The 26699-nt window shown below is 45.8% G+C and overlaps 2 protein-coding genes across 3 annotated transcripts; one reads left to right on the forward strand and one right to left on the reverse strand.

Annotated features, from left to right (window-relative positions):
* Positions 1-1781: 1781 nt before the first annotated feature.
* On the reverse strand, positions 1782-9186 carry LOC109749831 (putative disease resistance protein RGA1). Its single transcript, XM_020308772.4, is given in 5 exon segments — positions 1782-2041; positions 2392-2489; positions 2628-4751; positions 5224-6284; positions 8878-9186. Coding segments are annotated over 3 exon segments (3180 nt in total). The 5' UTR covers positions 6262-6284; positions 8878-9186; the 3' UTR covers positions 1782-2041; positions 2392-2471.
* A 5546-nt stretch (positions 9187-14732) lies between these two features.
* On the forward strand, positions 14733-17052 carry LOC109749830 (protein DETOXIFICATION 32). 2 transcript variants are annotated; one of them, XM_020308770.4, is made up of 7 exons: positions 14733-15013; positions 15094-15638; positions 15725-15811; positions 15901-16196; positions 16276-16394; positions 16470-16556; positions 16674-17052. In XM_020308770.4, the coding sequence occupies exons 1-7, from the start codon at positions 14816-14818 to the stop codon at positions 16845-16847; spliced, it is 1506 nt and encodes a 501-aa protein (XP_020164359.1). In that variant the 5' UTR covers positions 14733-14815; the 3' UTR covers positions 16848-17052. The 2 variants fall into 2 exon arrangements, with proteins under 2 accessions (XP_020164359.1, XP_020164360.1); XM_020308771.4 differs by having other exon boundaries at positions 14822-15013; positions 15089-15638.
* Positions 17053-26699: the final 9647 nt, after the last annotated feature.

A 26699-nucleotide genomic window follows, 5' to 3' on the forward strand; every position in this document is an offset into this window, starting at 1 on the left:
GTCTGTCTTCATGTGTCTACAGGTTGGATCCTTTCGATCTACGATTCTTTTCATCGGTGGCGGTTGATATTCTAATGCGCTGGTCTTATGGGCCTTGGCACGACGACTTTTCAGCTGTCTATTACAACAAGGTTTGCCCGGCTCCGATGAAGGAGGGGCAATGACGGGGCTCGCCTTCGGCTCGATTCAGTGCTTGTAATAATCGTTAGATGATCTACGGGCCTGGATGTATTTTTTTACTTTTAATGTCTTTATAGTACCTTAACAATTGATAAATACATTTAAAGTTTTTCCTGCAAAAGAATGGCCAATCATGATATATACCGCCAGAACCAAAAGAAAAATGTATAGCCCACTAGCTGAGTAGCTACAAGGAATCTCGTCGGTTTCAAAATAATCGTTGGGTTAACTTAACGGATTGCACACACGTCAAGTGTACTACCTCCGTCCCAAAATACATGGCATATAAACTGAGTCATAAAATCAGTACTTTCTATGTTTGACCAAATATATAGATGAAACTGTTAACAACAAAAATACATTTTATTTATATACAATCAATTAATATAAGATGAACATTTTATTTATATACAATCAACTTTTTACAATATACGGTGAACAATTTCCAATTACACGTTGAACATTTTTTTAAATAAGCTGGTTTTTGTTTTGCAAATTACACACCAAACAATTATTTAACACATATATGATGACAATTTTATTTATATACAATGAATTTTTTTAGTATATGGTGAACAATTTTCACTTACACACTGTATATTTTTTAATGACGGTGAACATTTTTACAAAGTACACATTGTCAAATTGTTTAATATGCAGTGAACATTTATCTATATACAATGAACTTTTTTTAATATATGTTGAACTAGTTTTTGAAAATCATGAAGAATTTTCGACATCCCAAAAAGTTTCTGTACAATTTGAACTCTTTTTGAAATTTGTGAACATTTCCTGAAATTGTATTTTTTTTAAATCCCAATTATTTCCTGAGAAACACAAACAATTTTAAAAACGTGAACACTTTTAAAAAAAGAGGATCACTTTTCGGAAGTATGATTTTTTAGGAAAAAAGAGAATAAAAAAATAAGAAAAAACTGAAAAATAAAACTAAAAATAAAAGAGATACAGAAAAAACAACGGCAAAAAGGAAGAAGAAAAACAGCCCGGAAGCTTCCCAAAACCGGCAGGAAAGCTTCGGCAACATATCAGTTTTTTTTTTTGAGGTAATGGCAACATATCAGTTGCGGACGAGATTTTGAGTGAGCGGAAGCGGAAGAAATGGGCCGCTCCAAACAGATCCGTAAGTGACAGACTCGTCTCAGACTTGATGAACTGAACTGAAGCTCCTGTCAGAAAAAAGGAAAACTGAAGTGAAGCAGAGCACAGCGTATTCAGTTGCAGTTTCAGAACCTTCAACAACCTGAATTACTAGCTTCCTGTTTCCTTCCAATCAATAATCCAGAGACCAACTTCATTTGGTGAACCCAGAGAGCAAATTGGGATACGGCGAGATGCCCCGCTACGCCAAGAATTCCATGTCTCCAGAGACCATGGTGTCATATGATCCTCAGTGACCCTCTGAATATCTACGACACTATGTGCTCACACTGTATACAGCTGCTTGGCCTATTAAGTTCCATTTCAGAACAGTAAAAGCCACCATATATGTATACTATTCTCTTCCTCACCTGCTCATCAAACTGAGTCTGCCCAACCAGGCCATATATGTTCACAAGATTAACGACATCACATCTTCATTCTTCAGCAATAAAGCAACAGACCAGGGGCTCATATATAGAACAAATGTACAGTACTCTGTTTTCACAAGGATGGCCTGCAAGGGTTGGATGATCTTAATACATGGCCTTCGCCTTATTGCAAAAAATAAAATTCGGTATCATTCTCTTGATCTCGCTTTCATACTGTATTGTTGTTTGACTCGCTTCCATGGATGCGCACACTTGATACGTCTGAGCCAGCTTCTGGCTACAGGAAGAGGGGGAGGCTGCCCTCGATTCACCTGCATGCATTTGATCAAAACAGTTATAAACCACCTTCATATGAAGTTCAGTTTCATGCCTAATTGCAAGCTGAATGTGTGTTCTGAATTATAACTGTGCGTCGGTGCGTGACAGTTACCAAATCTCCTTTTCAGTATTTAAAAAAGAACTCCTTTTCAGTTCTAAAAATCTCATAATGACACCTATAAAATTTTCTACCTTAACAACAGATCTAGATCACAATTCAATTCAATTTAGTGAAAAAAAGTACCACTATTCACCGCAAATGTAGCAGCGCTCCTATGAAATACTTAAGGGTATGAAACTAAGGCTAGTAGAGAAGTACTAGTAGCAGCAGCATCAGACATACAATTCCTTCAATCACGTATAACCTTGGATGATGTTCCTTCTTTCCTTTCGTAGCCCTTCCTCTCCTTATTGTACGTCATATTATTCATCTGAATAATCCTGCAATTTAAGCGAAACAAAGCAACATGAAATATGTTCATTCAGGTTCTAGCATATATGTATACTGATGAAATGCAGATGCATGGAATTACCAAAAGGAGTAGCTATTATGTTTGGAAAGAGTGACAGAATTATCACCTGCACAACATTTGTATCGATCTTGTAGGGCTCTCTTGTGTACAGTAGGTGCCATTTTTTCTCATTGCCTCCATCCTTTGCATAAGCCTCGACATGCTGGATGTGGCTGAACTTGTACCACTCCGAGCCAGATTTTCCCAAAGCCATGGAGGTGAGTACCTTTCGGCTGCAGCTCAACAAAAAATGACTTGGCTTCACAGTCTGTAGGTATAACGGGAGTTGTTTCTCACTGTGCCACAGATTCAGCACAAGTCTTCTGAGTGCAGGCACCTGCTCAAGTAACTCGACCTTTGGGCAGAAGCAGATCTCAAGATTTTGCAATTTGGGAATATTAGAGATCCTAGTCATCTCTGGCATGTGAGACAGCCTGAGCTCAATGATGGAACCAAAGTTTTCAACAGCGTCAAGGCGCTCGATGTTGCTCATATATACTTTTTTCAACGCCCTTGCATGGGATGCAAGGCCGGGGGGGATACGCCTCAAATTGCATCTTACGATACTAAGCTCATCCAAGATGGGCATAGCTTGCACTTCCTCCTCCCACTCCCAGTCCTCCCATTGCACCAATGCATTTAGCTTAATTTTATGCAGTCTTGGAAAAGAAGTTGTCACCTGGGATGAAGGATGATGACGGTGATCCGGGCACTGCACAAATTCAGGTCCAACACGCTTGATAGCTGGCGCTCGGTCAACTGCTAGGAGCTCAAGACATGGGAGCAGACACAAGCCATCAGGGAGTTGGATGCAACAAACAAGTTCGTGCATTGTTAAAAATCTCAAGCTCTTGAGATGCGATGTTGCTGTTGACATCATCCATCTTGGGAGCTGGCGACCAAAATATCCTCGGATGTTGATATTTTCGATGCAAGACGGAGGATAGAGTTCATCAAACACCTCCTCAATTATTCCTTGTTCCTTCTCAGAGGGTACTCTTCTATTGTTGTCAAGTGTATTGGTGCAGTGTAATTTCATTAAGGTAAGATGTACCTTTGCAACAAGCATGGCCTTCAAGGCAGACGAGGTAACGGCTACATTCTCCAAACCCTTTAATCCAAGATGAATGAGGTGAGAAAGAGGTCCCAACTCTTCCAAACTACACCAATCACCATCCACGTAGGCTGGGAACCCATATAGTTCCCTCAGATTTGTCAAGGCACAGAAACCCCTAGGCATACTATTTACACATGTGTCGTCAAGGTCAAGAAATCTCAGTTCCTCTAACTTGACAATGCTGTCAGGAAGTTTCACCAGACTCCTACAACCTTCAAGACCAAGGTGTTGTAGGAATTTTATCTTGTGAATGTCCTCTGGCAGGCTGTTTATATCATTGCAGTTTTCTAGTGTTAGATACCTCAAGTGTTTGAGCTGATATAGAGATTCAGCCAATGCAGCAAAATTTGCAGACTCTACATGTAGAGTTCGAAGACTTGAAAAGCTCATCAGCGAATCACCAGACTGAATCTTGAAATTCCCAATTATTATTATCGATCTTAGAGATTTTTGCTCTTGTAAACATCTCCACTCAAATTCATCAGATTGCCCGCCTTTGGTTTCTACAGAAAACCTAAGAAATTTTGGCAGACTAAGCTTGCTATTAAGAATTTCTCCACTATGACCTATTAGTGCTTCATCTCTAGTCAAAAACTGAGCAAACGATCGAACAACATCATGCATGTGGCAAATAGTTTGACTGGAATATAATGGATCTGGCTCTATAAGGTTCCTCAATATTAGCTCCTTATGGTACTCATTTCCTAATTCTTCCAATTTATCAGTCTCTCCATGAACAAATCCTTCACCAATCCACATTCCCACAAACTGTGCGTGGGTAAAACATATCCTTTTAGGCTTAAGGGAGAAATGCAGAAAGCATTGTTTTAAACATGGAGACAAGTCCTCGTAGCTAAGATATATTGCATAGTTTAACTCTTCTGGCATACGACTTACTGACCATATAGAATCATGCAAAACCTTTTCCCAATCACGCCGTTCTTTGTCCTTCTGGCATAGGAGTCCTCCCATCACTTTTATGGCAAGCGGTAACCCGTCACATTTTTCTATGATTTGCAACCCAATATCCTTAAGCATATCAACTGCAGGTTCAGTTTTCTCTGTTGTGAGTACCTGCAAGCAGTTTAAGCATGTAGAATTAATAAGAAGCACATACGCAAACACACTGGAGTGGCTACTAGACTAACTGATGTACTCATAAGTTAAGTTACCAAACAAAAGCATCGAGCTACCCGTTGATTAATAATTGATTTGATGCTCCACTCACAGGGACATCTCAGATGGATTAATGCCGTTTTCTCTGCTTGTCTTACAGTTATGAAACATCAAATAAAAGTGCAACAAGTTTGCCGTGGTAACAATACTAATTGAATCCTAGCAGCATCATTCATCAAACAACAATGAACATATATACATAGAGACGCAATAAACGGCGGGTGCCCTCATAGAGACGCAATGAACATAGGTATGAAGCACAAAGACTGCTCGAAATATGGCTATGACCTGTGCTAATAAGTAATAAATGAATATACTATTGATTTTTTACTTGAGATAGAGCAGAGGTTGCTAGTAGCCATACACTCACCTGCTTCTTGAGCAATGACCAAGCATCTTCGGGCTCTAATTTGTCAACATGGTGGTAAGGAAGCACAGCTTTCATGCCTCGAGCAATAGCTTCATGTCTTGATGTGATGAGGACTCAGCTACCAGGGGCGCTGTGGCTAAAGGGAGCCTTCAGCAAGTTGGTCCATTCATTGGTGCCCCACATGTCATCCAACACAAGAAATATCTTCTTGTCTCTGATAGCACTCGCAAGAGCCGGCACAAGCAAAGCTTTGTCTTGAGACCCACCACCTGGCCCTGGCAAGTTTCCATTGGCGGAAGTGATGGCCGTCTGCAACAGCTCAACCTCGCTGAACTCTTGTGTGACACTCAACCATATCTTTGTGGTGAACTTGTCTTGAATGGCCTCATCATTAAAGACCTTCTTGCTGAGGGTAGTCTTACCAATTCCACCGACACCAACTATGGCAAACACCATGATGCTATCACTCTTGTCCCCTGACTCCATCATGAGCATATGGACAAGTGCCCTTGTATCATCTTCAATCTTCTCCCCGACCACACTCGATCGCTCCAGCAGTGGATTTGTCTTGCGGTTGACAGGAGGAGGGTTGGTTGTCTTTCGGTTTTGGTAGGCTTCCAGCTTGATAAAATTGAAACTACCGCCCCTCTTGGAGATTTCATCTAGCTTTTGGTTGAGCGCCTTGATGTGGCTCCCGATCTCGTGGGCATGGAGGGGGTTTCGCATGCAGAAGAGGAGTGGGTTAAGGCACCCCATGTCCTTGGATGGACCTTGCTCCATGACTCTGAGCTGGCACAGGTCGAGGATGTCAGTGGCGTGATACATGGCGCGCTTCAGTTCCTCCACCCACTCCCGCACACTCTCGTCTGTGATGTTCCTCTTATCGGCATCTGCAAGGACATTTTTTAGGTCCCTGAGCTTGACGCTTAGGTCATCAATCCCGCTAGAGACCCCAATCAGCATGGCCACTTCTTCTATTGCCATCTCAGTGAGCATGTTGCTGACATAAGATGCCAAAGCATCCAAAACTCCTGCCATCAGCAGGAAGGATGTTGTTTTTGCTGCCAGAACGAAACATATAAAGAAAATTACTCTTTCATTATCATAATGATCACCATACAATCCCATGAATGCTTGAAACTGAACGACATGTCATTATCTCATTTAATAATTAGAGAAAAAGGATAATAAGTTCGTTCACCAATAATGTATCTGAAATGTAGTCTGATTCTAGTTATCTTCTGAATCCCTGGCTAATTCAAACATGCATGCCATATACGAAAGCAAAGGGTTCCCCATTTCCGAGAAAAGAACACGAAGACATTTTTTAACGACAAAGAGCTACAATACACTGCAAGCACAACATTACTAGAAGAGAAAAATAAAGAGTAGAAAGCCCATAAATTTTCTGCATGGTATATACTATTCCCTCTGTCCTATAATATAAGATGTTATTACAACCAATGTACTCATATATTGGTTGTAATAACATCTTATACTATGAGATGGAAATGGAGGGAGTAGGAGCTAGTGATCTCGGCGCACGGAACAAACTACAAAAAGTTAGCGAAATTAACTTCAATCAACGGAACAGATCAGAGATGGATGGGTAAAGTTTCCTCCGGTCTGCTCTTAGTGTAACTTGTGTGGAAGCGCCAGAGGGTGGAGCTTAGACAGATGGAGAGAATTTGGAAGTTGTGTGTTGCTCAACACGAGCCTTCAAGCCAGCAAATCTAATTTACAAATTTAAAACATGACCAATCATTTATATGCATGTCTTACAGCATGCTGCTAACTAATATGATTCGACGCAAGAAGGTGTTTAAATATCTAAAAATGTATCGGTGTTAAAAAGATTCGAAAAGGGGGTCCGATTTGAATGGCCTTAGGTTGAAATTATTTTTCAGAAACACAAAATATCTCCAAATACAGCGTAGCCGCACAATAAGCTTGCACATACTTACACACACTGCTTACCGACGCCTCGATGCCGCACGTGTTGAAAATGGCAACATTTTAACCCGATAAAAAGGAACGTTATAATCCTGGGATCCACTAAGAAACTACTTAATTCACAAAAGAGTAATAACAATTACAGTTAGCCTTCTATATAAAGCTTTTGTATAGACACCAAGTCAGTAGATGCTTGTGTGTGTAGAAAGGTTCAGCAAGCAGATACAAACACAACAAGATCTCTGAAGGTGATAATTAATTTCCAAGAAGAAAACGCAACACGGATACTGAGGTCAAACCTATATATACCTGTGACATTCATGAACGAACTTGTGCACAGATAAATCAGAACATATACTATATTTTTCAAAAAATTGAGGGATCTGAACATATATTGTTGACAGACAGTGGTATAAAAAGTTCTTTTTTTAATCACTTTTGATTTGAATACACATACAGTGAGGTATAAAATGATGCTTGTATGTGTAGAAAGGTTCAGGAAACGATTACAGTTAGCTTTCTATATAAAGCTTTTATGTAGACACCAAGTCAGTAGATGCTTGTGTGTGTTGAAAGGTTCAGCAAGCAAATACAAACACAACAAAAGCTCTGAAGGTGATAATATCCACGAAGAAAACGCAATACAGATACGGAGGTCAAACCTATATACCTGTATGTAACATTCATGAACGAACTTGTGCACAGATAAATCAGAACATATATATTTAAAAAAAAGAGGGATCAGAACATATATTGTTGACAGACAATGGTATAAAAAGTTCAGTTTTTTTTATCAATTTTGATTTGAATACATATACAGTGAGGTATAACAAAGTCAGAGGTGCAGATCTAGAACCTGGCTTGCATCGCAAAGGATTCAGAATCCTGAAGGCGCCTCGCTGTGGCCGCGGGGCTGCATCGCGCCGCGGATATGCAACGCGAACCCTTGGACCAGTCCGGTGTTCCTGCCGAACCTACGCGCGCCGTGCCCGCCCAACGGCGACCCGCCGCAGCGGGTAGCGCTGGAGCGAAACGGCGCGGGGTCGGACCGGAGGCTGTCCGGCGAGGACGCGGTGCAGAAGCACACCGGCAACATCCGCGCCGGGTGGCGGCCAAGCCGATTGCGGCAGAGTGGGCACAGCCGCAGAGTATGACATAGGAATAGGACGCTGCGCGCGGAGGTACCAAGCGAAAGAAAGGGGAAAGAGGAGGAAGCTGCACGTCCAGGAAGATATCCTCCTATGATCCCAAATCTAGATAGTAGTTACATTCAAGAACACATGTAATCCTCTGTAAAGAAATATAAGAACGTTTAAATCACTACTAAACGCTCTTATTTCTGTTTATGAGGGAGTAACATATTAGTATAAGTTCTTTTTCCTTTGTGAGGATACTGCAAGTTAACAAGAAAATAAACTATGCCAGCAAAAAATTTAGGTTTGCGGATGATATGCTCAAGAACACAGGGAACATATTTCATCAGGTTAACAAGAAAAGAAAGATATGCCCGGAAAAATTGAACTTGATGCCATGAAGGTTTCTTTAAATGAAACCATGGTTTCCGTCAAAAAATAGAAGAAACCACGGAATTGCTCTCTTGGCAATCAAAAAAGAAAATAAGTAACCGCAAGAAAGCTTAAAGATCGGATATCAGATATTTGGGAGAAAAGAGTGTATAGAGATAGAGCGAGCTGGAATTACCTTCAATCGGTTGGAGATGAAGAGTGCGAGATGGATGGGTTGATCTTCGTTGCCGGCTTGTTCTATGTCAGCTTGTGGAAATGGGAAGAGACATTGCTTTTTTGTTTATGTAGAGACGAATGTGAAGGATATGCAAGTTACCCTGCAAAAAGAAATAAAAAGATATGCAAGTTGGCTTAGTTAAACAACCCCGGGTAGGTAAGTAATTCATGTATTCCAGTTGCACGGTCTTACCGTGTGTTCACCGAATGATTTTTTGTTTGTTTGGATTATGTACCTTTTTTTAAGTAGAGCTAAGGATATAAATCATCATTTCCCGCAACAAAATACGTATATAAATCATCATAACATAACTTCCATTCAGAAGTTGCTCACCACACATACCGTGTGGCCATCGAACGATATTTGATGTCATCATGTTACATGTCAACTTGATTACTTGGTCATGATAAGAAGTTTGAATATAGATGAACGACCGACTCTGATCTGGTTGGACCGGCGGCAGCATATTATATATAATCATTGATCAACACGACCGTGTAATCTGCAGGGCCATACGGAGTATGTTTATAAATCCGCCCGAGTGATTAATCTATTTGTTTCTTTGATCCTTTTCTTACCAAATGATCCATTCCTTGAGATGCACGCATCATTGCGTTGTATGTTCTACAATTGACTTTTAGAAGCTTATGACGAACAGCTTAACGTAGCTCGCAAGCTGAACTTCAAAGTGAGTGTGTTGATTTTCGTACCTTGGCTTCCCGATCGGTAATAAGAAACTGTTCTCTCTTTTTTTTCTGCGGGGGTAATAAGTAACTGTTCAAAGTGGGTTAGCTCAGGAAGAAGGTCAAGCCGTGGCCATCTCCTTTGGAGGCTATCATGTTCACTGGGCCAAGCTTGTTATGCTTTTGTGTGACACTGGTGGAATACAAAATACACGATTTAATTCTGAGGAAACTGACACGATTAAACCATCGAGAGGTCTTTGCTATGTACGGAAGGACTGGCATGTTTGTTGTCAGTTGTCACATACTGTAGATAATGGTGATTTAGTGGTAGATGCACGAGCAATCACCAATTTACTCTTTGTTGATAACTCTTTAATTTTTGTGAAAGCCAACACACAAAATGTTGACTGTTTGAAATCAATATTTGATCAATACTGTTTGGCATCTGGGCAACTTGTTAGCGTGGATAAATCAATTGTCCTCTTCAGCTCTAGCACCAGTGTCAATACGAAGGGTTGGGTGTGTTTCTACCCTTATAGTATAGTAATATAATGACATAAGCTATGTATGAAAAATATTTGTGCATCCCGGTAACATTGGATTCCACAAAAATGGTGTTGATATTTGGTGGACCATTTAATCCAGAGGTTAAATAGTTGAAAAGAAAGATGTCTATCTTCAGCAGTCAAGGACGTTTTCAGAAAAGTCGATAGCACAAGCAATACCAACCTATGCTATCTCCGTTTTGTAAAACGTATAAATTTTTACAATGGTATCTAAGATGTGATGTCACGGTTTTGGTGGGGTGATGATGCACACCACTAGAAATGTGTATGCCAAAGAAGAAATGGTGTATTCCAAGCAACTTGCACTTGGTGCGCAGTACTCCCTCTGTAAACTAATATAAGAGCGTTTAGACAACTAAAATAGTGATCTAAATGCTCTTATATTAGTTTACGGAGGGAGTACAACCTATATCCCCGATGCATCCTGTACACGAGGGAAAAAATAAAAGAGAAAAGGAAACTAAAAAAATAACTGAGAAAAGAAAAACAGTAGCTTCCTCCGAGCGGCGCGAATTCCTATTCTGCGCTTATGGCGTCATGTACTGTGCGTTTCGTACATGGCGCCTACACAGCAGCCGATCGTTGGACTTAAATGGGCCGGCTCATCTAGTGCGCGATTCTCTTCAGATTTTGTGAAACTTCCAGAAGCTTCTGGTTGTTTCTTTCTTGTTTTGTGTTGTTTGTAGTTTTCACTCGCTTTTGTTCAGTTTCTTATTTTTCTTTTCTTTCTTTCTTTATTTTTCTCTTTACTTTTTCTATTTTTTATGTTTTTCAAATGCATGAACTTTTTTTAAATTTGAAGAATTTTTTTTCCAATTTGTGAACGTTCCTCAAATTCGTGTAAATTTCTCAGTTTAGTGAACTTTACCAAATTCATGATCTTTTTAAAAGCAATTGTGAACCTTATTGAAAATTGATGTTTTTTAAAATTCATGAACTTTCCTCGAATTCGTGTACATTTTTCAGTTTTGTGAAAATTTTAAATTCTTTGAATATTTTCCAAATTCGTGAACTTTTTTAAAGCCGCAATTTTTTTCTCAGATTCGTGAACAATTTTAAATTCATTAATATTTTCAAAAAAAGTCATCAGTAAAAATCGTAATTCTTTTTTCAAAATCACGAACATTATTCAATTTCGTCAAGTGAAGTGTTCCTCCACATAAGCAACATTTATTTCACAATTTGTTCAAAAAATCATTTGAATATTGATAAACAGATGACTTTATAAATTACTAGTATACATCCGCCGAACAGGCCGACCCAAATGGACGGTGCATTTGTCCGTTTGGGTCGGCCGCCCGCCCGGCGTCCGCCCTGTTTTTCATTTGGGTCGGCAGTGCGCCTAACGCGTCGACCCATTTCATGTCCGCACTCAACTTTTTGAAAAAAAAGGTCCGCGGCCGATCATGCCAGCGGCCATATCTCATGTAGGCATCATGCCAGCGCCGGCATACAATGCCGGCTTCAGAAAATATCACCACAATTCATGCTGGCGCACTCGCCAGCCGGCCGGCAAACAAAAAAGGGTGGGACTTGAGTTCGACCACACCATCGCGGCTCCCGTGGTCATGCCAGCACACCTGCCGGCGTACAAAAAAGATGGCGCTCGCCACCATAGATCACTCGTCGTCGAACTTGAGCATGTCGGCCTGCATCTTCTCGAACAACGGCCTCTTCTTTGGCGACACGGTGTTGAGATCCACCTTCCTGATCTCCACCCCGGTCATCATGCTCGCGAGAGCCACTTCTTTCGCCTTGGTCTTGGCGTTGGTGGCCTCGATCTCTATCATCTTGGCTTGCTTCTCCGCCTCCAACTCGAACATCTTGGCTTGCTTCTCCACGTCCATCTCAAGCCTCCTCCTTTGGATCTCCATGAAAGCGCCCATTTGCTCCGCCTTGAAACGCTGGGCTCCTCCTCCCTTGGGTCCTTCTTATTCATCATACCCTCCACGCTTGCGATCAAGGCATTGGATGTCGCATCCCGCTTGTCCTCCTTCTTGGAGTTGGTCTTCCCCCGCGGCCGTGCCGGCTCACCCTCCCCAACATCCTCCACGGCTTGCTTCCCCCCCCCCCCCCCCCCACGCGACTTGAGTGCGGCATATTGCGCCTTGAACTTCTCCTCGTCCTTGATGACCCGAAAGCAATGGAAGAGGTTGAAGCACTTGCCATTGTGTGGAACCTTGAATGCCTCCAAAGCTTGAAATGCCTACAAAATGTTTCCATGTAAGCATATGGGCAAATGATATGCAAGTGAACACGCAAGCATGAACTTGATGACACAAAAGAGGACGGCTTGCTAGCATACCATGTCTTGCATGCCGATGCCGTCCACGGGGCGGGCCTTGACGCTCTCAAGAGTGGCGCAAAACTTGTTACACTCTTGTTGGATCACCCTCCATCGCTTGGAAATGGACACCCACCAGCGCGTGCTCACAAATTGATAAGGCGGAAACTTCTTGCGCTCATAAAACTCTCAGTGGACACGAATCCAAAAGATTGAATGCTTTTGCTCGGCGCCCGTCTTGGGGTCTTGTCCAATGTCTCGCCAACACTCGCAAAGAAGCTTGTCCTCGGCCGCCGTGTATGCCTTCATGCGCTTGCTCTTGCGCTTCGGCTTAGGGACGGCGGCTTGGTTGGCGAGCTCGTCCTCGAACAAAGGCTCCACTTCGATGTCGCACTTGTCCTCTTCCTCTAGCCCGTAGTCGTCCGGAAACTCGTGGTCGAGTGGGAAGCCGTCCAGGTCGATGCCGACCTGATCACGCATGAAGGCCGCCTGATCGGGATCATAGCCAGCGGCCGGCGTGAACGCCCCGCGGCCGTCTTGGCTTTGTGTCTCGTCGGGATCGTAGCCAGCGGCCGGCGCACCGCCCTCGAAGATGAGGTTCTGCATGTAGTCCTCGTCGACGGCGGACGGCATTCCCTCGAACAAGTTGCGGGCGTCCGGGAGCACGCCAGCCGGCGTCTGCCGCGCGCGTTTCCTCGCGCCGCCGGATGACGAGCCACCTGCCACGGGGGTGGCGTTGGGGTCGATGGGCGCGGGCGCGGGCGTGGAAGGCGCGACCACGCTCACGTCGGGCGAGCACTCCCCCGGAGAGGTGGGAGGCCTGCGGGTCGACGTGGAAGCCGGGCACCGGGTTGCAAGCCGACGCGCAGGGCGAGCCGGGCAGCACCATCCGAGGAAAAGCCGACGAGCCGGTGCTGGCCACGGCGACGGTGGCTTGGACGAGGCCGTGCTGGCCAGGGTTTAACCCTAGCATGTAGAGCGCCTCCCTCGTTGCCGCCGCGACGCGGGCGTTGGTGACCTCCTGCTGCGCGGCGGCGACGACGGCGGCCTGCGCGGCGGCCTCATCCCTCGCGTTCGCGGCATGCCTCCGGCCTTTCCTCTTGGCCGACTCCCTTGCCCGTTGTTCGGGCGTCAGCGGCTTCTTTGGCTTGGTCGCGACGGCGGTCTTGCGCGGGGCACGAGGCTTGCCTTTCCCGGAGGGGGCGGCGGCAACGGACGAGGCGAGGAGGCGAGGCCGGCGGCGGCGTCGAGGTCGATGGCGTCGTCCATGGCGGGTGTGGGGGCGGGAGGGTTTCTGGGGGAAATGGTGGTGTCTGCCACCGGCCGGCGGGCCCGGGGAGAGGAGTAGGCGCGCGCGCGTCCGTCTCGTGTCCGCGCCGACGCAAATCCGGCTCAAAATTGGGCCGGCAATGGGTCGCCATGCGGACGCCAAGCGGATGCGCGTCCATTTGGGTCGGCGCGTTGGGCCGCCTCTTGTGTCCGCGCCGACCCAAACGGACGGCGGCGGACGAAATGAGTCGCCCCGTTGGAGTTACTCTTACAGACTAGCTTACGCACACCCTCAAACAACCTGCAATCGTCCGGACCACGCGGTCTGGACGTATTTTGCCATCCAACGCATATGCCTTTATCGGTCCGTAGAGCGGTACCGAAGACAAACTGGGGGGCTTTGCGGGTGTCCAGACCGCTGCCACGTCCACTCCTAACTATGTTGGCCGACCAAAAAACCCTTCCGCGCCCACACACTTTCCCGCCTGAAGCCGGTCAGCGCCTCTTCAAAGCACAAGTGCCGCATTCATGCCGGCTCAGAGCGACGCGATCTCTCACTGCACTTCGACATCAAAACGCCCCGCCGGCTGAGAGCGTCGCCCTCGCCGCTTCCGAGTGCATGTGGCAGCCCCATGTTCAAACAACGATCCGTCAGTCCGCCTGCCTACATTAAACATGAGTGCGATTGCCGAGGAATAGCTAGCCGGCGCCACCCGTCCGTCCCTCTATCGCCTGCCATTAATCACGTCGCCGGTTGCCCTGCGATCCCTCGCACCTGGCCACGACAGCTCGCTCTCCCTCGCTCTCAGAGAGCATGCTGGTCGCTGACACCGGCAACGGCGTCCACGCCTGCTAGGTGTTCGAGGAAATGACGGGGCCAGACAGCTCATCAAATGGGGCAGCACCGTTGGGTGCAGAGGCCGTGTCCGCCTGTCCGCCCGCGTCCGTTGTCCGTTTTCTTGATCCAAACGGACAAAATCTGATCGAAACGGAGGTCCTTTCGGGGTCTACCGTCCGAGTTGGCCTTAGTAGCTTGTGATATTAACACGTCACCCTCTGTTCCCCTCTCCGAGAGACAGTGGTTGGTAGTAATGAGGACGCTGGCGACGAAGAGCTGGGAGGAGTCGAAGCTGCTATGGCGTCTCGCCTTCCCGGCGGTCCTCACCGAGGTGTTCCAGTTCTCCATCGGCTTCGTCACCGCCAGCTTCGTCGGGCACATCGGCGTCGTCGAGCTCGCCGCGGTCACCGTCGTGGAGAGCATCCTTGAGGGCTTCGCCTACGGAGTCCTGGTAGGTACACCGCAGCAGGCCTCCGTGCGTGCTAGAAATCTTACTAACAATGGTGCGTGCGATGCGGCACGGCAGCGCAGTTCGGCATGGGGTGCGCGCTGGACACGCTGTGCGGGCAGGCGGTGGGCGCCGGGCAGCTGGACCTGCTGGGCGTCTACGTCCAACAGTCGTGGATCGTCTGCGGCGCGGCCGCAGTGGCGCTCACGCCGGCGTACGCCTTCGCCACGCCGATCCTGGGCTCCCTCCTCCGGCAGCCGGCCGCCGTCGCGGTCGCCGCGGGGCCGTACGCGCGGTGGGCGATCCCGCGGCTGCTCGCGCACGCCGCCAACTTCCCGCTGCAGAAGTTCTTCCAGACGCAGAGCAGGGTGTGGGCCCTGACCGCCATCACCGGCGCCGCGCTCGCCATCCACGTCGCGCTCACCTACGTCGCCGTCAACCGGCTCGGGTACGGCCTCCGCGGGGCGGCGGTCGCGGGCAACGTCTCCTACTGGCTTATCGACGCCGCGCAGTTCGCCTACCTGGTCAGCGGCCGGTTCCCTGAGGCGTGGATGGGGTTCTCCGTTCTCGCGTTCAGGAACCTCGCCGCCTTCGTCAAGATCTCCCTCGTGTCCGCCGCCATGATCTGGTTGGTGTAAAAATTTCCAGTTGAGGTTGAGCAGATCCATACTTTCACATGAGTTTTCATTCATTTTGTAAATTGATTTGGGAAAGCTTGGAGTTTTGGTACTACGCGGCATTGCTCATTCTGGTGGGTCTCCTCAAGAATGGCCAGCTCCAGCTTGATATCATGTCAGTTTGGTGAGTGTTTCTTCTTGTCTTCTTTTAATGGTACTTCTCTCAATTTTCTCTAAGAAATACCATGTTAACATGGAGAACTAATTTGACAGCATCAACTACGAGTTCTGGACCATGATGGTGGCGCTGGGCTTCAGCGAAGCAGTCAGCGTCAGGGTGTCCAACGAGCTGGGAGCGAGCAGACCCAAGGAGGCCAAGTTCGCGGTGGCCATGGCGGCCATGACATCCGCGCTCATCGGGGCCACCTTCATGGCCGTCTTCTTCATCTGGAGGAGAGGCTTGCCGAGGCTCTTCAGCGACGACGAGGAGGTGGTCGACGGAGCGGCGAGGTTGGGGTATCTGCTCGCCGTCACCGTCTTCTTCAGCAGCATCGGGCCAGTGCTCTCAGGTAGCAGAACACCCAGAAGGTCTATGGCTTTAATCAACAATTTAACATGGTTATTGATCCTTTGTTTGTGAATTTGCAGGTGTGGCTGTTGGAGCAGGGTGGCAATTGCAGGTGGCATTCGTAAACATCGGTTGCTACTACTTGGTGGGCATTCCGGTTGGTGTCCTGCTTGGATTCAAGTTCAAACTTGGTGCATTGGTAAGCTTGTTGATGAGTTTTCTTTGACGAATTGAAGAAAGAAATTACCCGTTGTTCAATTGATGATGGATGCAGGGGGTATGGACGGGCATGCTAACAGGCACGTTGCTACAGATGGCTATAGTTCTTGTCATTATCATGAGAACAGAGTGGGAGAAACAGGTACAACAATGCATGTTAAATTAATTTTTTCAAAGAAATAATGTTTTTGTGTGTGTGCAAAACACAGCTGCAACTTCTATCAGTTAACGAGACAAGACGAACCGTGTGCTATTACAGGCCTTGTTGGCAGCGGCGAGGATCAAGGAGGTCGGAGGGAAGAATGAGGACCAGCCATTGGCCACAGCGGCATGTAGAGAAGACGAGCAAATGGACACTGCAAACGATGAAACTTATATGCAAACACGCGAGAGAAATAGAGAGTTAGAGTGTAATGAACAGGCACTAGTATAGAAGTTCATCTACTTTCACTGATCATTGATCAAATTTGTCAAATACGGAGTAGCAAGAAAGAGTAGGTGGCCTCGTTTCATCACTGTCACGGTACTATTGTTTCAATGAGGAGCCAACGTAGTACAGAGGAAGGCATCAAGTTTGATCGGCTGGTAAAATTTGGTGGGAGCTGCGGCATTGAATTTATGGAGTTTGTTGCGTTGTACGGGCCTTTATGGGCACACTGCCGTGACAAAGGCCAGCTGCAGAACATGTTGCTGTCTAGTAGTAAGGGACGGATGTAGATCCTCCAGCGACGCTCATGGCCCCCATGCATCACGGTTCGCAGCTCCATCCACATGCATGCAACACGGCCCCAAAGCCCTCCATGGGTTTTCTCTTAAAGTATGAGAGTACTACTCAATTTCTTCCAGCAGTGCCACACTACCAACTACTAGTATAATGCCCATGCGTTGCTACGGGCTACAATGGATATAGATGAATCAAATAAAATATCAAAGTCGTCTCCAAGGTCAAGAACGTTCGGACATGTTCACACATCAAAAGGCGCCCAACGGGCTACCCAAAATCCCGGACTGTCCGGACTGTCCCAACTCCAACCCATATGTGGGGAAGAAATATGGTTGTCCAAACAATCCACCATGCTACCTTCAACGCGCGGTCCCAACACAAAAACCACACCTCACGACGCACCCTCCTTTTTGTTGTCGGATCCTCCCCTTCATGCACAGTTCTCTGCCGTAGCAGGACATTTCTCGCTGGAGCCCTCTCCTTTAAAACTGGATGACACCCACCTCACCTTCGCCATGGTGCCCTCCCTCGTTCACACCATACTTCCCCCACAAACCGTTAATCAGGAGTTCCTCGGCAACCGCCTCGTCTACGCCCCTCCCCCCATGTTGATCCGCCACCGCCATCAGGAGGGGGGGGGGGGGGGGGGGCGACCCAAGAAAGCAGATCCGATGTCTACCGAGTCATTGTTATGGTGCGACATACAGTTGAATGTCGTGCATTACCATGAAACAAAAGAATGATGTCCATTTTCGGGCATGCAACTCATAAGAATGGTGGTTTGCTCTCTACGTCAGGAGCAGCAATGGACAGATGGGGCGGGGCTCCCTTGTCTTGCTGCCTGTCGTGAAGGGCGTTGTTCCGTCGGGTTGGCAAGCTCCATGGCTCTGCAGATGGCGTCCATGGATGCGACATTCTCCCATCCAGGAGTGTCGTGGCTAGGGGGTGGCCCCTTCTTTCCCTTTGGCATGTTGTCATCACTGGTAATGCCCAGGCTTTGGATTTCTGGATGCGCCTGGCATGGTCTCCCGGTGTCTCCTCAGCTAGTATTTCCCTTTAGTGGTGCCGGTGGATGGTGCAGCCTTGGCTATGTTGTGCCCTTCGGGTGCTCTCATGTCTCTTCAATCTTCACACGACGGTTAGTGTGCGTGTATGCGAAGCTATCCGGGTGTGTGCTTGGCTCCATATTATGCCCTTCGAATTTGTCGGTGGCACCGATGTTGTGTTGTAGCCTTGGCGCGAGTGGCTCTTCGTGTGTTTGGGGAAAGCTTTGCAAATGGTACCCCTAATTAATACTTTCCGTCCATTTGTATTTTTATGTCGTTCTAAAAAGATAACATGTTGGATAGATGGATGCTCCAGATTGGCAGTGCAAAAGTTGTTTGGGTGAGGGGGGTGGGGGACTATATATTTCGCAAATAAACCGACTTGAAGCTATATACAAATATTTATCTAGATATTTCTTAGGCTCTAGAGCTCTACATGCCTCTACCAAGACATTTAAATATACTAAAATGGCCAAATACACCACATTAGAAGAGTCACAAATTAATCTATGGAGAAATGTAATTTTATTTCTCTTCATTTGGGTTTATTAGATTTGGAGAGCGATCTAACTAACCTAAATATTTTCACAAGTTCTCGTAAGACTGCCTTTTAAGGCCAACATAATTTGCATACTGCACAATTGTATTTGACATTAGAGTTCTATGGAAAACAAATCTAGTATTGAGCAATATATCATGGTTAATTCTCTAGTTGATATTGAAAAATATAAGTCTATATGTGTGTATCAATGAAAAACAACACACATGTAAAACAAAATGAGTAATAAGGATGTAAAAATATTTAATATAAATAGGCCAGCTCTGAATAACTCTTGAAAATGAAAATTACGAGGATCCCAATTTTGTTCAGTTATATAATGGTGGCCCTCCCGTCAGAAACTAATCTCTCATCCTAGGTCTATTAGTCCAAAGAATTTAGAATGTAGTTCACTTTTATAGAATATAAAATGTAACTCGATTCATTAGAATAAGAAAGTTTATTTTTGCTAAGAACATGTTTAACAATAACTAAGTACTAATGACTCGGACGAGTATAACATTTACCAAGGACGGCTTCTTGACGACAAAGTTTTGCTTATTTGACCATGAAGACAATGAAAATAGTGGGTAGAGGCCTCAAAAAGAAATATCCTTTATTAAAAAATGTATATTTTCAGTTAAGAAAAACATTATGATATACTAAGATACTTGACATACCATTTTTTTAGATACACAAAACACACACACACAGAGACGCACGCGCGCGCAGAGACAGAGTCAGACACATACGCACGCACGCGCGCGCACAGACACAGACAGACAGCGCGCGCGCACACCCACACACACCCACACACCCACACACACACACCCACACACCCACACACCCCATACACACACACACACATCATACCGCTGAGAAAATAGCATTGAAAAGGGTAAAATAAGAGAAAAATGGCAAGCATACAACACTTTTCTATCAACATCTATTTGTGTCTGATCCATGCTCATGGTTTTCTGAATCATGGGAATAACATGAAAATTTAGTTTGTGCCAAAATCCATCATTTGGATCTTTCATGTGATATAGTTACTAATATGGTTAAAATGTAGTCATCGGGCTACATGTACTATAATAACCAACATGATTCGGGATGCTAATGTTAAAGTTCCCATGCTATTCTTACTAGGCTTCCCATGCTGTTGTTACCAGGCTGCTCACACTGAAGTTACCTACATAATGATTATGTAAGTTATCAAGCTGCCCAAACTATAGTTACCAACATAAGAAAGTACTAGATCATGGTTGGCGCGCGTTGCTGCGCCCGTCTATTTTAAAATTTTCTTGACAGAGAGATATATAATTTTTGTAAATACATGAAGACAAGATAACGCATGGAAATGATAAAATAGATTGAAATAACAACGGAATTGACCATTCAACCAACATGTTTTCATCACAGGTTTCTGGAGCTCTAGAGACAACACATGTATGGCAATCTATCACAACTAAGAAACAAAATCAGCAGATTAGCAATCGTAACAGGAAAAATATAGACAGCCGTGGGTACTGCAGCACACTTACCTGATTAGCTGCACGAACTCCACATCTAGTCTGCAGCACTATCTTTTTGTTGGATGCTGCCCCCCTGCTGACCAAATAGTTACATAAAAGTTTTCATGTAGGAAGAGCCAAAGACCTCATAAGAACCTTTCTTTCTTGTTGTAAAGTGAAGGAAAGCAGTGACGGGATGCTATGAAACAAAGACTTCCTATAGCCCGGCAAAAGGAAGACTTGCTATTGTCCTCCGGATAAACATGTACTAACCAAAGACAATGTGAAACAAATACTTGTTGCGGTCATCTGGATAAGTATGGAGTAACCAAAGAGGTGTCCCAAATACATCCAGTTGTTCCACATAAACATGGAAGTAAAAAATGCAAGTTAATTTTTTATGCATAGATAGGTAAATGACACACTATCAATTCTAATATTAACATTTCTATATCTCGTATATTGAGAAGTATTTATATCACTATGCTTTAATTTTTCTAAAACCAAAGAATAACATATAATCAATCGACGATTTACTTGTGGACTAAAGAAAGCTGCAACTTCTTCACATTCTAAATGGGAGAAAGAGAATAATTAAAAATACATCTGAAAAACACTGGTGGTAGTAAAGATCAAATACCACAGTTGATGGAAATGCTGGCAACTTCAGTAAGTATTCCTTCTACTCGATTGTTGTAAGCATATTCCAGAGTGCAGACCACAAATAGATATTATGCAACCAGAAATAAATCACATTGTTGTAATGTATGAAGAATTGTTTTCAATAATATTCATCGATATAACCTAACCTGCACGGTTATATACGGCTGGAGCAATGGATGATACTGAGTAAGCGAATCCTTGCTGCTGTGTTAGCAGATGTAGCAGAGGTCCTTACCCCATTCGAGTCCTCTCAATTCTGCCTGTCAGGTCCCGAGCCCCGTGTCGCTCCCCCGCGGGGCGACCCGGGCGCGAAACCCTAGGCGCCGCAGGGCGCACTCCCCCCACCACACCTCCCTCCGCCGCCGCCGGCGAGGGCCGGCGGGCCTTCTCTTCCCTCCTGCTTGGACTTGGAGCTGCGCGGGGCTGCTCCCCTGGGCGGAGGAGGCGCTCGGCGGCGCGGTGCGGAGCGCGTGCGCGGCCTGGCGCGCGCTGGAGGCGGGGCGACGCGGCCTTGCTAGCTGGAGACTGGGCGGCGCGTGCGTGGGCTGAGGGGCCGCTGCTGTGCGGGCGCGCGTGGATCTGGCATGCCACAGCAGGCGCGGCGGCGGGTATGGCGGACGGCTGGGCACGGGCTGGAGGTGCGGGGTGACTGCGTCGGGCTGCTATACGCGCCCCTGGGCACGTGAGACGGTCACCGCGGCCGGTGCGAGATCTACGGGGCGTTGGGGAACGTAGCAGAAATTCAAAATTTTCTACGCATCACCAAGATCAATCTATGGAGTAATCTAGCAACGAGGGGAAGGAGAGTGGATCTACATACCCTTGTAGATCGCGATGCGGAAGCGTTGCAAGAACGCGGATGAAGGAGTCGTACTCGTAGCGATTCAGATCGCGGTTGATTCCGATCTAAGCACCGAAGAACGGTGCCTCCGCGTTCAACACACGTGCAGCCCGGTGACGTCTCCCACGCCTTGATCCAGCAAGGTGAGAGGGAGAGGTTGGGGAAGACTCCATCCAGCAGCAGCACGACGGCGTGGTGGTGATGGAGGAGCGTGGCAATCCCGCAGGGCTTCGCCAAGCACCGCGGGAGAGGAGGAGGAGGGAGAGGGGTAGGGCTGCGCCGAAAGAGAGACGTTCTCATGTCTCTTGGGCAGCCCAAACCTCAAATATATATAGGGGGGAGGGGGCTGCGCCCCCCTCTAGGGTTCCCACCCCAAGAGGAGGCGGCCAGCCCTAGATCCCATCAAGGGGGGCGGCCAAGGGGAGGAGAGGGGGGGGGCCCACTAGATGGGCCCTAAGGCCCATCTGGACCTAGGGTTTGCCCCCTCCCACTCTCCCATGCGCCTTGGGCCTTGGTGGGGGGGCGCACCAGCCCACTTGGGGCTGGTCCCCTCCCACACTTGGCCCACGCAGCCTTCTGGGGCTGGTGGCCCCACTTGGTGGACCCCCGGGACCCTCCCGGTGGTCCCGGTACATTACCGATATCACCCGAAACTTTTCCGGTGACCAAAACAGGACTTCCCATATATAAATCTTTACCTCCGGACCATTCCGGAACTCCTCGTGACGTCCGGGATCTCATCCGGGACTCCGAAAAACATTCGGTAACCACGTACAAACTTTCCCTATAACCCTAGCGTCATCGAACCTTAAGTGTGTAGACCCTACGGGTTCGGGAACCATGCAGACATGACTGAGACGTTCTCCGGTCAATAACCAACAGCGGGATCTGGATACCCATGTTGGCTCCCACATGTTCCACGATGATCTCATCGGATGAACCACGATGTCGGGGATTCAATCAATCCCGTATACAATTCCCTTTGTCCATCGGTATGTTACTTGCCCGAGATTCGATCGTCGGTATCCCTATACCTTGTTCAATCTCGTTACCGGCAAGTCTCTTTACTCGTTCCGTAACTCACATCATCCCGTGATCAACTCCTTGGTCACATTGTGCACATTATGATGATGTCCTACCGAGTGGGCCCAGAGATACCTCTCCGTTTACACGGAGTGACAAATCCCAGTCTCGATTTGTGCCAACCCAACAGACACTTTCGGAGATACCTGTAGTGCACCTTTATAGCCACCCAGTTACGTTGTGACGTTTGGTACACCCAAAGCATTCCTACGGTATCCGGGAGTTGCACAATCTCATGGTCTAAGGAAATGATACTTGACATTAGAAAAGCTCTGAGCAAACGAACTACACGATCTTGTGCTAGGCTTAGGATTGGGTCTTGTCCATCACATCATTCTCCTAATGATGTGATCCCGTTATCAACAACATCCAATGTCCATGGTCAGGAAACCGTAATCATCTATTGATCAACGAGCTAGTCAACTAGAGGCTTACTAGGGACATGGTGTTGTCTATGTATCCACACATGTATCTGAGTTTCCTATCAATACAATTCTAGCATGGATAATAAACGATCATCGTGAACAAGGAAATATAATAATAACCAATTTATTATTGCCTCTAGGGCATATTTCCAACAGTCTCCCACTTGCACTAGAGTCAATAATCTAGTTCACATCACCATGTGATTAACACTCACAGGTCACATCACCATGCGACCAACACCCAAGAGTTTACTAGAGTCAACAATCTAGTTCACATCTCTATGTGATTAACACTCAATGAGTTCTGGTTTGATCATGTTATGCTAGTGAGAGAGGTTATTAGTCAACGGGTCTGAACCTTTCAGATCCGTGCGTGCTTTACGAATATCTATGTCATCTTGTGGATGCTACCACGCGCTACTTGGAGCCATTTCAAATAATTGCTCTACTATACGAATCCGGTTTACTACTCAGAGCCATCCGGATTAGTGTCAAAGTTCGCATCGACGTAACCCTTTACGACGAACTCCTTTTCACCTCCATAATCGAGAAAATTCCTTAGTCCACTAGATACTAAGGATAAGTTCGACCGCTGTCATGTGATCCATTCCCGGATTACTATTGTACCCCTTGACCAACTCATGGCAAGGCACACTTCATGTGCGGTACACAGCAAAGCATACTGTAGAGCCTACGTCTAAAGCATAGGGGACGACCTTCGTCCTTTCTCTCTCTTCTGCTGTGGTCAGGTCTTGAGTCTTACTCAATACTCACACCTTGTAACACAGCCAAGAACTCCTTCTTTGCTGATCTATTTTGAACTCTTTCAAAATCATGTCAAGGTGTGCGTTCTTTGAAAGTATCATCAGGCCTCTTGATCTATCTCTATAGATCTTGATGCCCAATATGTAAGCAGCTTTATCCAGGTCTTCCTTTGAAAAACTCCTTTCAAACAACCCTTTATGCTTTCCAGAAATTTTACATCATTTCGGATCAACAATATGTCATTCACATATACTTATCAGAAATGTTGTAGCGCTCCCACTCACTTTATTGTAAATACAAGTTTCTAACAAACTTTGTATAAACCCAAAAACTTTGATCGCTCCATCAAAGCTTATATTCTGACTCCGAGATGCTTGCTCTAGTCCATGGAAGGATCCCTGGAGCTAGCATACCTTTTAGCATACTTAGGATCGACAAAACCTTTCTGATTGTATCACATACAACCTTTCCTTACGAAAACTGGTAAAGAAACTTGTTTTGACATCCATCTGCCAGATTTCATAAATGCATCTAATGCTAACATGATTCCGACGGACTTAAGCATCGCTACGGATGAGAAAATCTCATCATAGTCAACTCCTTGAACTTGTGAAAATACTCTTTGCCACAAGTCGAGCTTCATAGACGGTAACCTTACCGTCCACGTTCGTCTTCTTCTTAAAGATCCATTTATCTCGGATTTCATGGCTTCTAACCATTTGTCGGAATATGGGCCCACCATCGCTTCTCCATAGCTCATAGGTTCATCGTTGTCCAACAACATGACTTCCAAGACAGGATCACGTACTACTCTGAAGTATTACACATCCTCGTCGTCCTACGAGGTTTGGTAGTGACTTGATCCGAAGTTTCATGATCACCATCATAAGCTTCCACTTCAATTGGTGTAGGTGCCACAGGAACAACTTCTTGTGCCCTGCTACACACTAGTTGAAGTGACGGTTCAATAACCTTATCAAGTCTCCACCATCCTCCCACTCAATTCTTTCGAGAGAAACTTTTCCTCGAGAAAGGACTTGCTTCTAGAAGCAATTACTTTTGCTTCCAGATCTGAAATAGGAGGTATACCCAACTGTTTTTGGGTATTTTATGAAGATGTATTTATTCGCTTTGGGTTCGAGCTTATCAGCCTGAAACTTTTCACATAAGCATCGCAGCCCCAAACTTTTAAGAAACGACAACTTAGGTTTCTCTAAACGGTGTCATCTCAACGGAACTGCGTGGTGCCCCTTTTAAAGTGAATGCGGTTATCTCTAACGCCTAACCCATAAACGATAGTGGTAATTCGATAAGAGACATCATGGTGTGCACCACATCCAATAGGGTGCAGTTATGATGTTCGGACACACCATCACACTGTGGTGTTCCAGGCGGTATCAATTGTGAAACACTTTCCACAATGTCTTAATTGTGTGCCAAACTCATAACTCAGATACTCATCTCTATGATCATATCACCGACATTTTATCCTCTTGTCACGACGATCTTCAACTTCACTCTGAAATTACTTGAACCTTTCAATAATTCGGACTTGTGTTTCATCAAGTAAATACACTCAGCATCTACTCAAATCATCTGTGAAGTAAGAACATAACGATATCCACTGCATGCCTCAGCACTCATTGGACTGCATACATCAAAATGTATTACTTCCAATAAGTTGCTCTCTTGTTCCATCTTACTGAAAACGAGGCCTTTCAGTCATCTTGCCCATGTGGTATGATTTGCATGTCTCAAGTGATTCAAAATCAAGTGAGTACAAACGATCCATCTGCATGGAGTTTCTTCATGCATATATACCAATAGACATGGTTCGCATGTCTCAATCTTTTCAAAAACGAGTGAGTCCAAAGATCCATCTACATGGAGCTTCTTCATGCGTTCTACACCAATATGACTCAAGTGGCAGTGCCACAAGTATGTGGTACTATCATTACTATCTTATATCTTTTGGCACAAACATGTGTATCACTGCGATCGAGATTCATTTTAGGTGCAAGACCATTGAAGGTATTGTTCAAATAAACAGAGTAACCATTATTCTCCTTAAATGAATAACCGTATTGCGATAAACATAATCCAATCATGCTCACGCAAACACCAAATCTCGATGGTAGAGGGAGCATGCGATGCTTGATCACATCAACCTTGGAAACACTTCCAACACATATCGTCATCTCACCTTTAGCTAGTCTCCATTTATTCTGCAGCTTTTATTTCGAGTTACTAACACTTAGCAACCGAACCGGTATCTAATACCCTGGTGCTGCTAGGAGTACTAGTAAAGTACACATTCATATAATGTATATCCAATATACTTCTGTCGACCTTGCCTACCTTCTCATCTACCAAGTATCTAGGGTAGTACTGCTTCAGTGACCGTTCCTCTCATTACAGAAGCACTTAGTCTCGGGTTTGGGTTCAACCTTGGGATTCTTCACTAGAGCAGCAAATGACTTGCTGTTTCATGAAGTATCCCTTTTGCCCTTGCCCTTCTTAAACTAGTGGTTTTACTAACCATCAACAATTGATGCTCCTTCTTGATTTCTATTTTCGCGGTATCAAACATCGCGAATAGCTCAAGGATCATCATATCTATCCCTGATATGTTATAGTTCATCACGAAGCTCTAATAGCTTGGTGGTAGTGACTATGGAGAACCATC

The sequence above is a fragment of the Aegilops tauschii genome, chromosome 3 (assembly GCF_002575655.3).
Source record: "Aegilops tauschii subsp. strangulata cultivar AL8/78 chromosome 3, Aet v6.0, whole genome shotgun sequence".
NCBI lineage: Eukaryota > Viridiplantae > Streptophyta > Magnoliopsida > Poales > Poaceae > Aegilops > Aegilops tauschii.

Bases quoted from the DNA above. Each gene is read 5' to 3' on its own strand.
- LOC109749830 (XM_020308770.4), top strand. From the start codon at position 14,816: ATGAGGACGCTGGCGACGAAGAGCTGGGAGGAGTCGAAGCTGCTATGG. The intron at 15,014-15,093 runs GTAGGTACACCG...ACGGCAGCGCAG, and splicing joins GCTTCGCCTACGGAGTCCTG to TTCGGCATGGGGTGCGCGCT. The intron at 16,197-16,275 runs GTAGCAGAACAC...GTGAATTTGCAG, and splicing joins CATCGGGCCAGTGCTCTCAG to GTGTGGCTGTTGGAGCAGGG.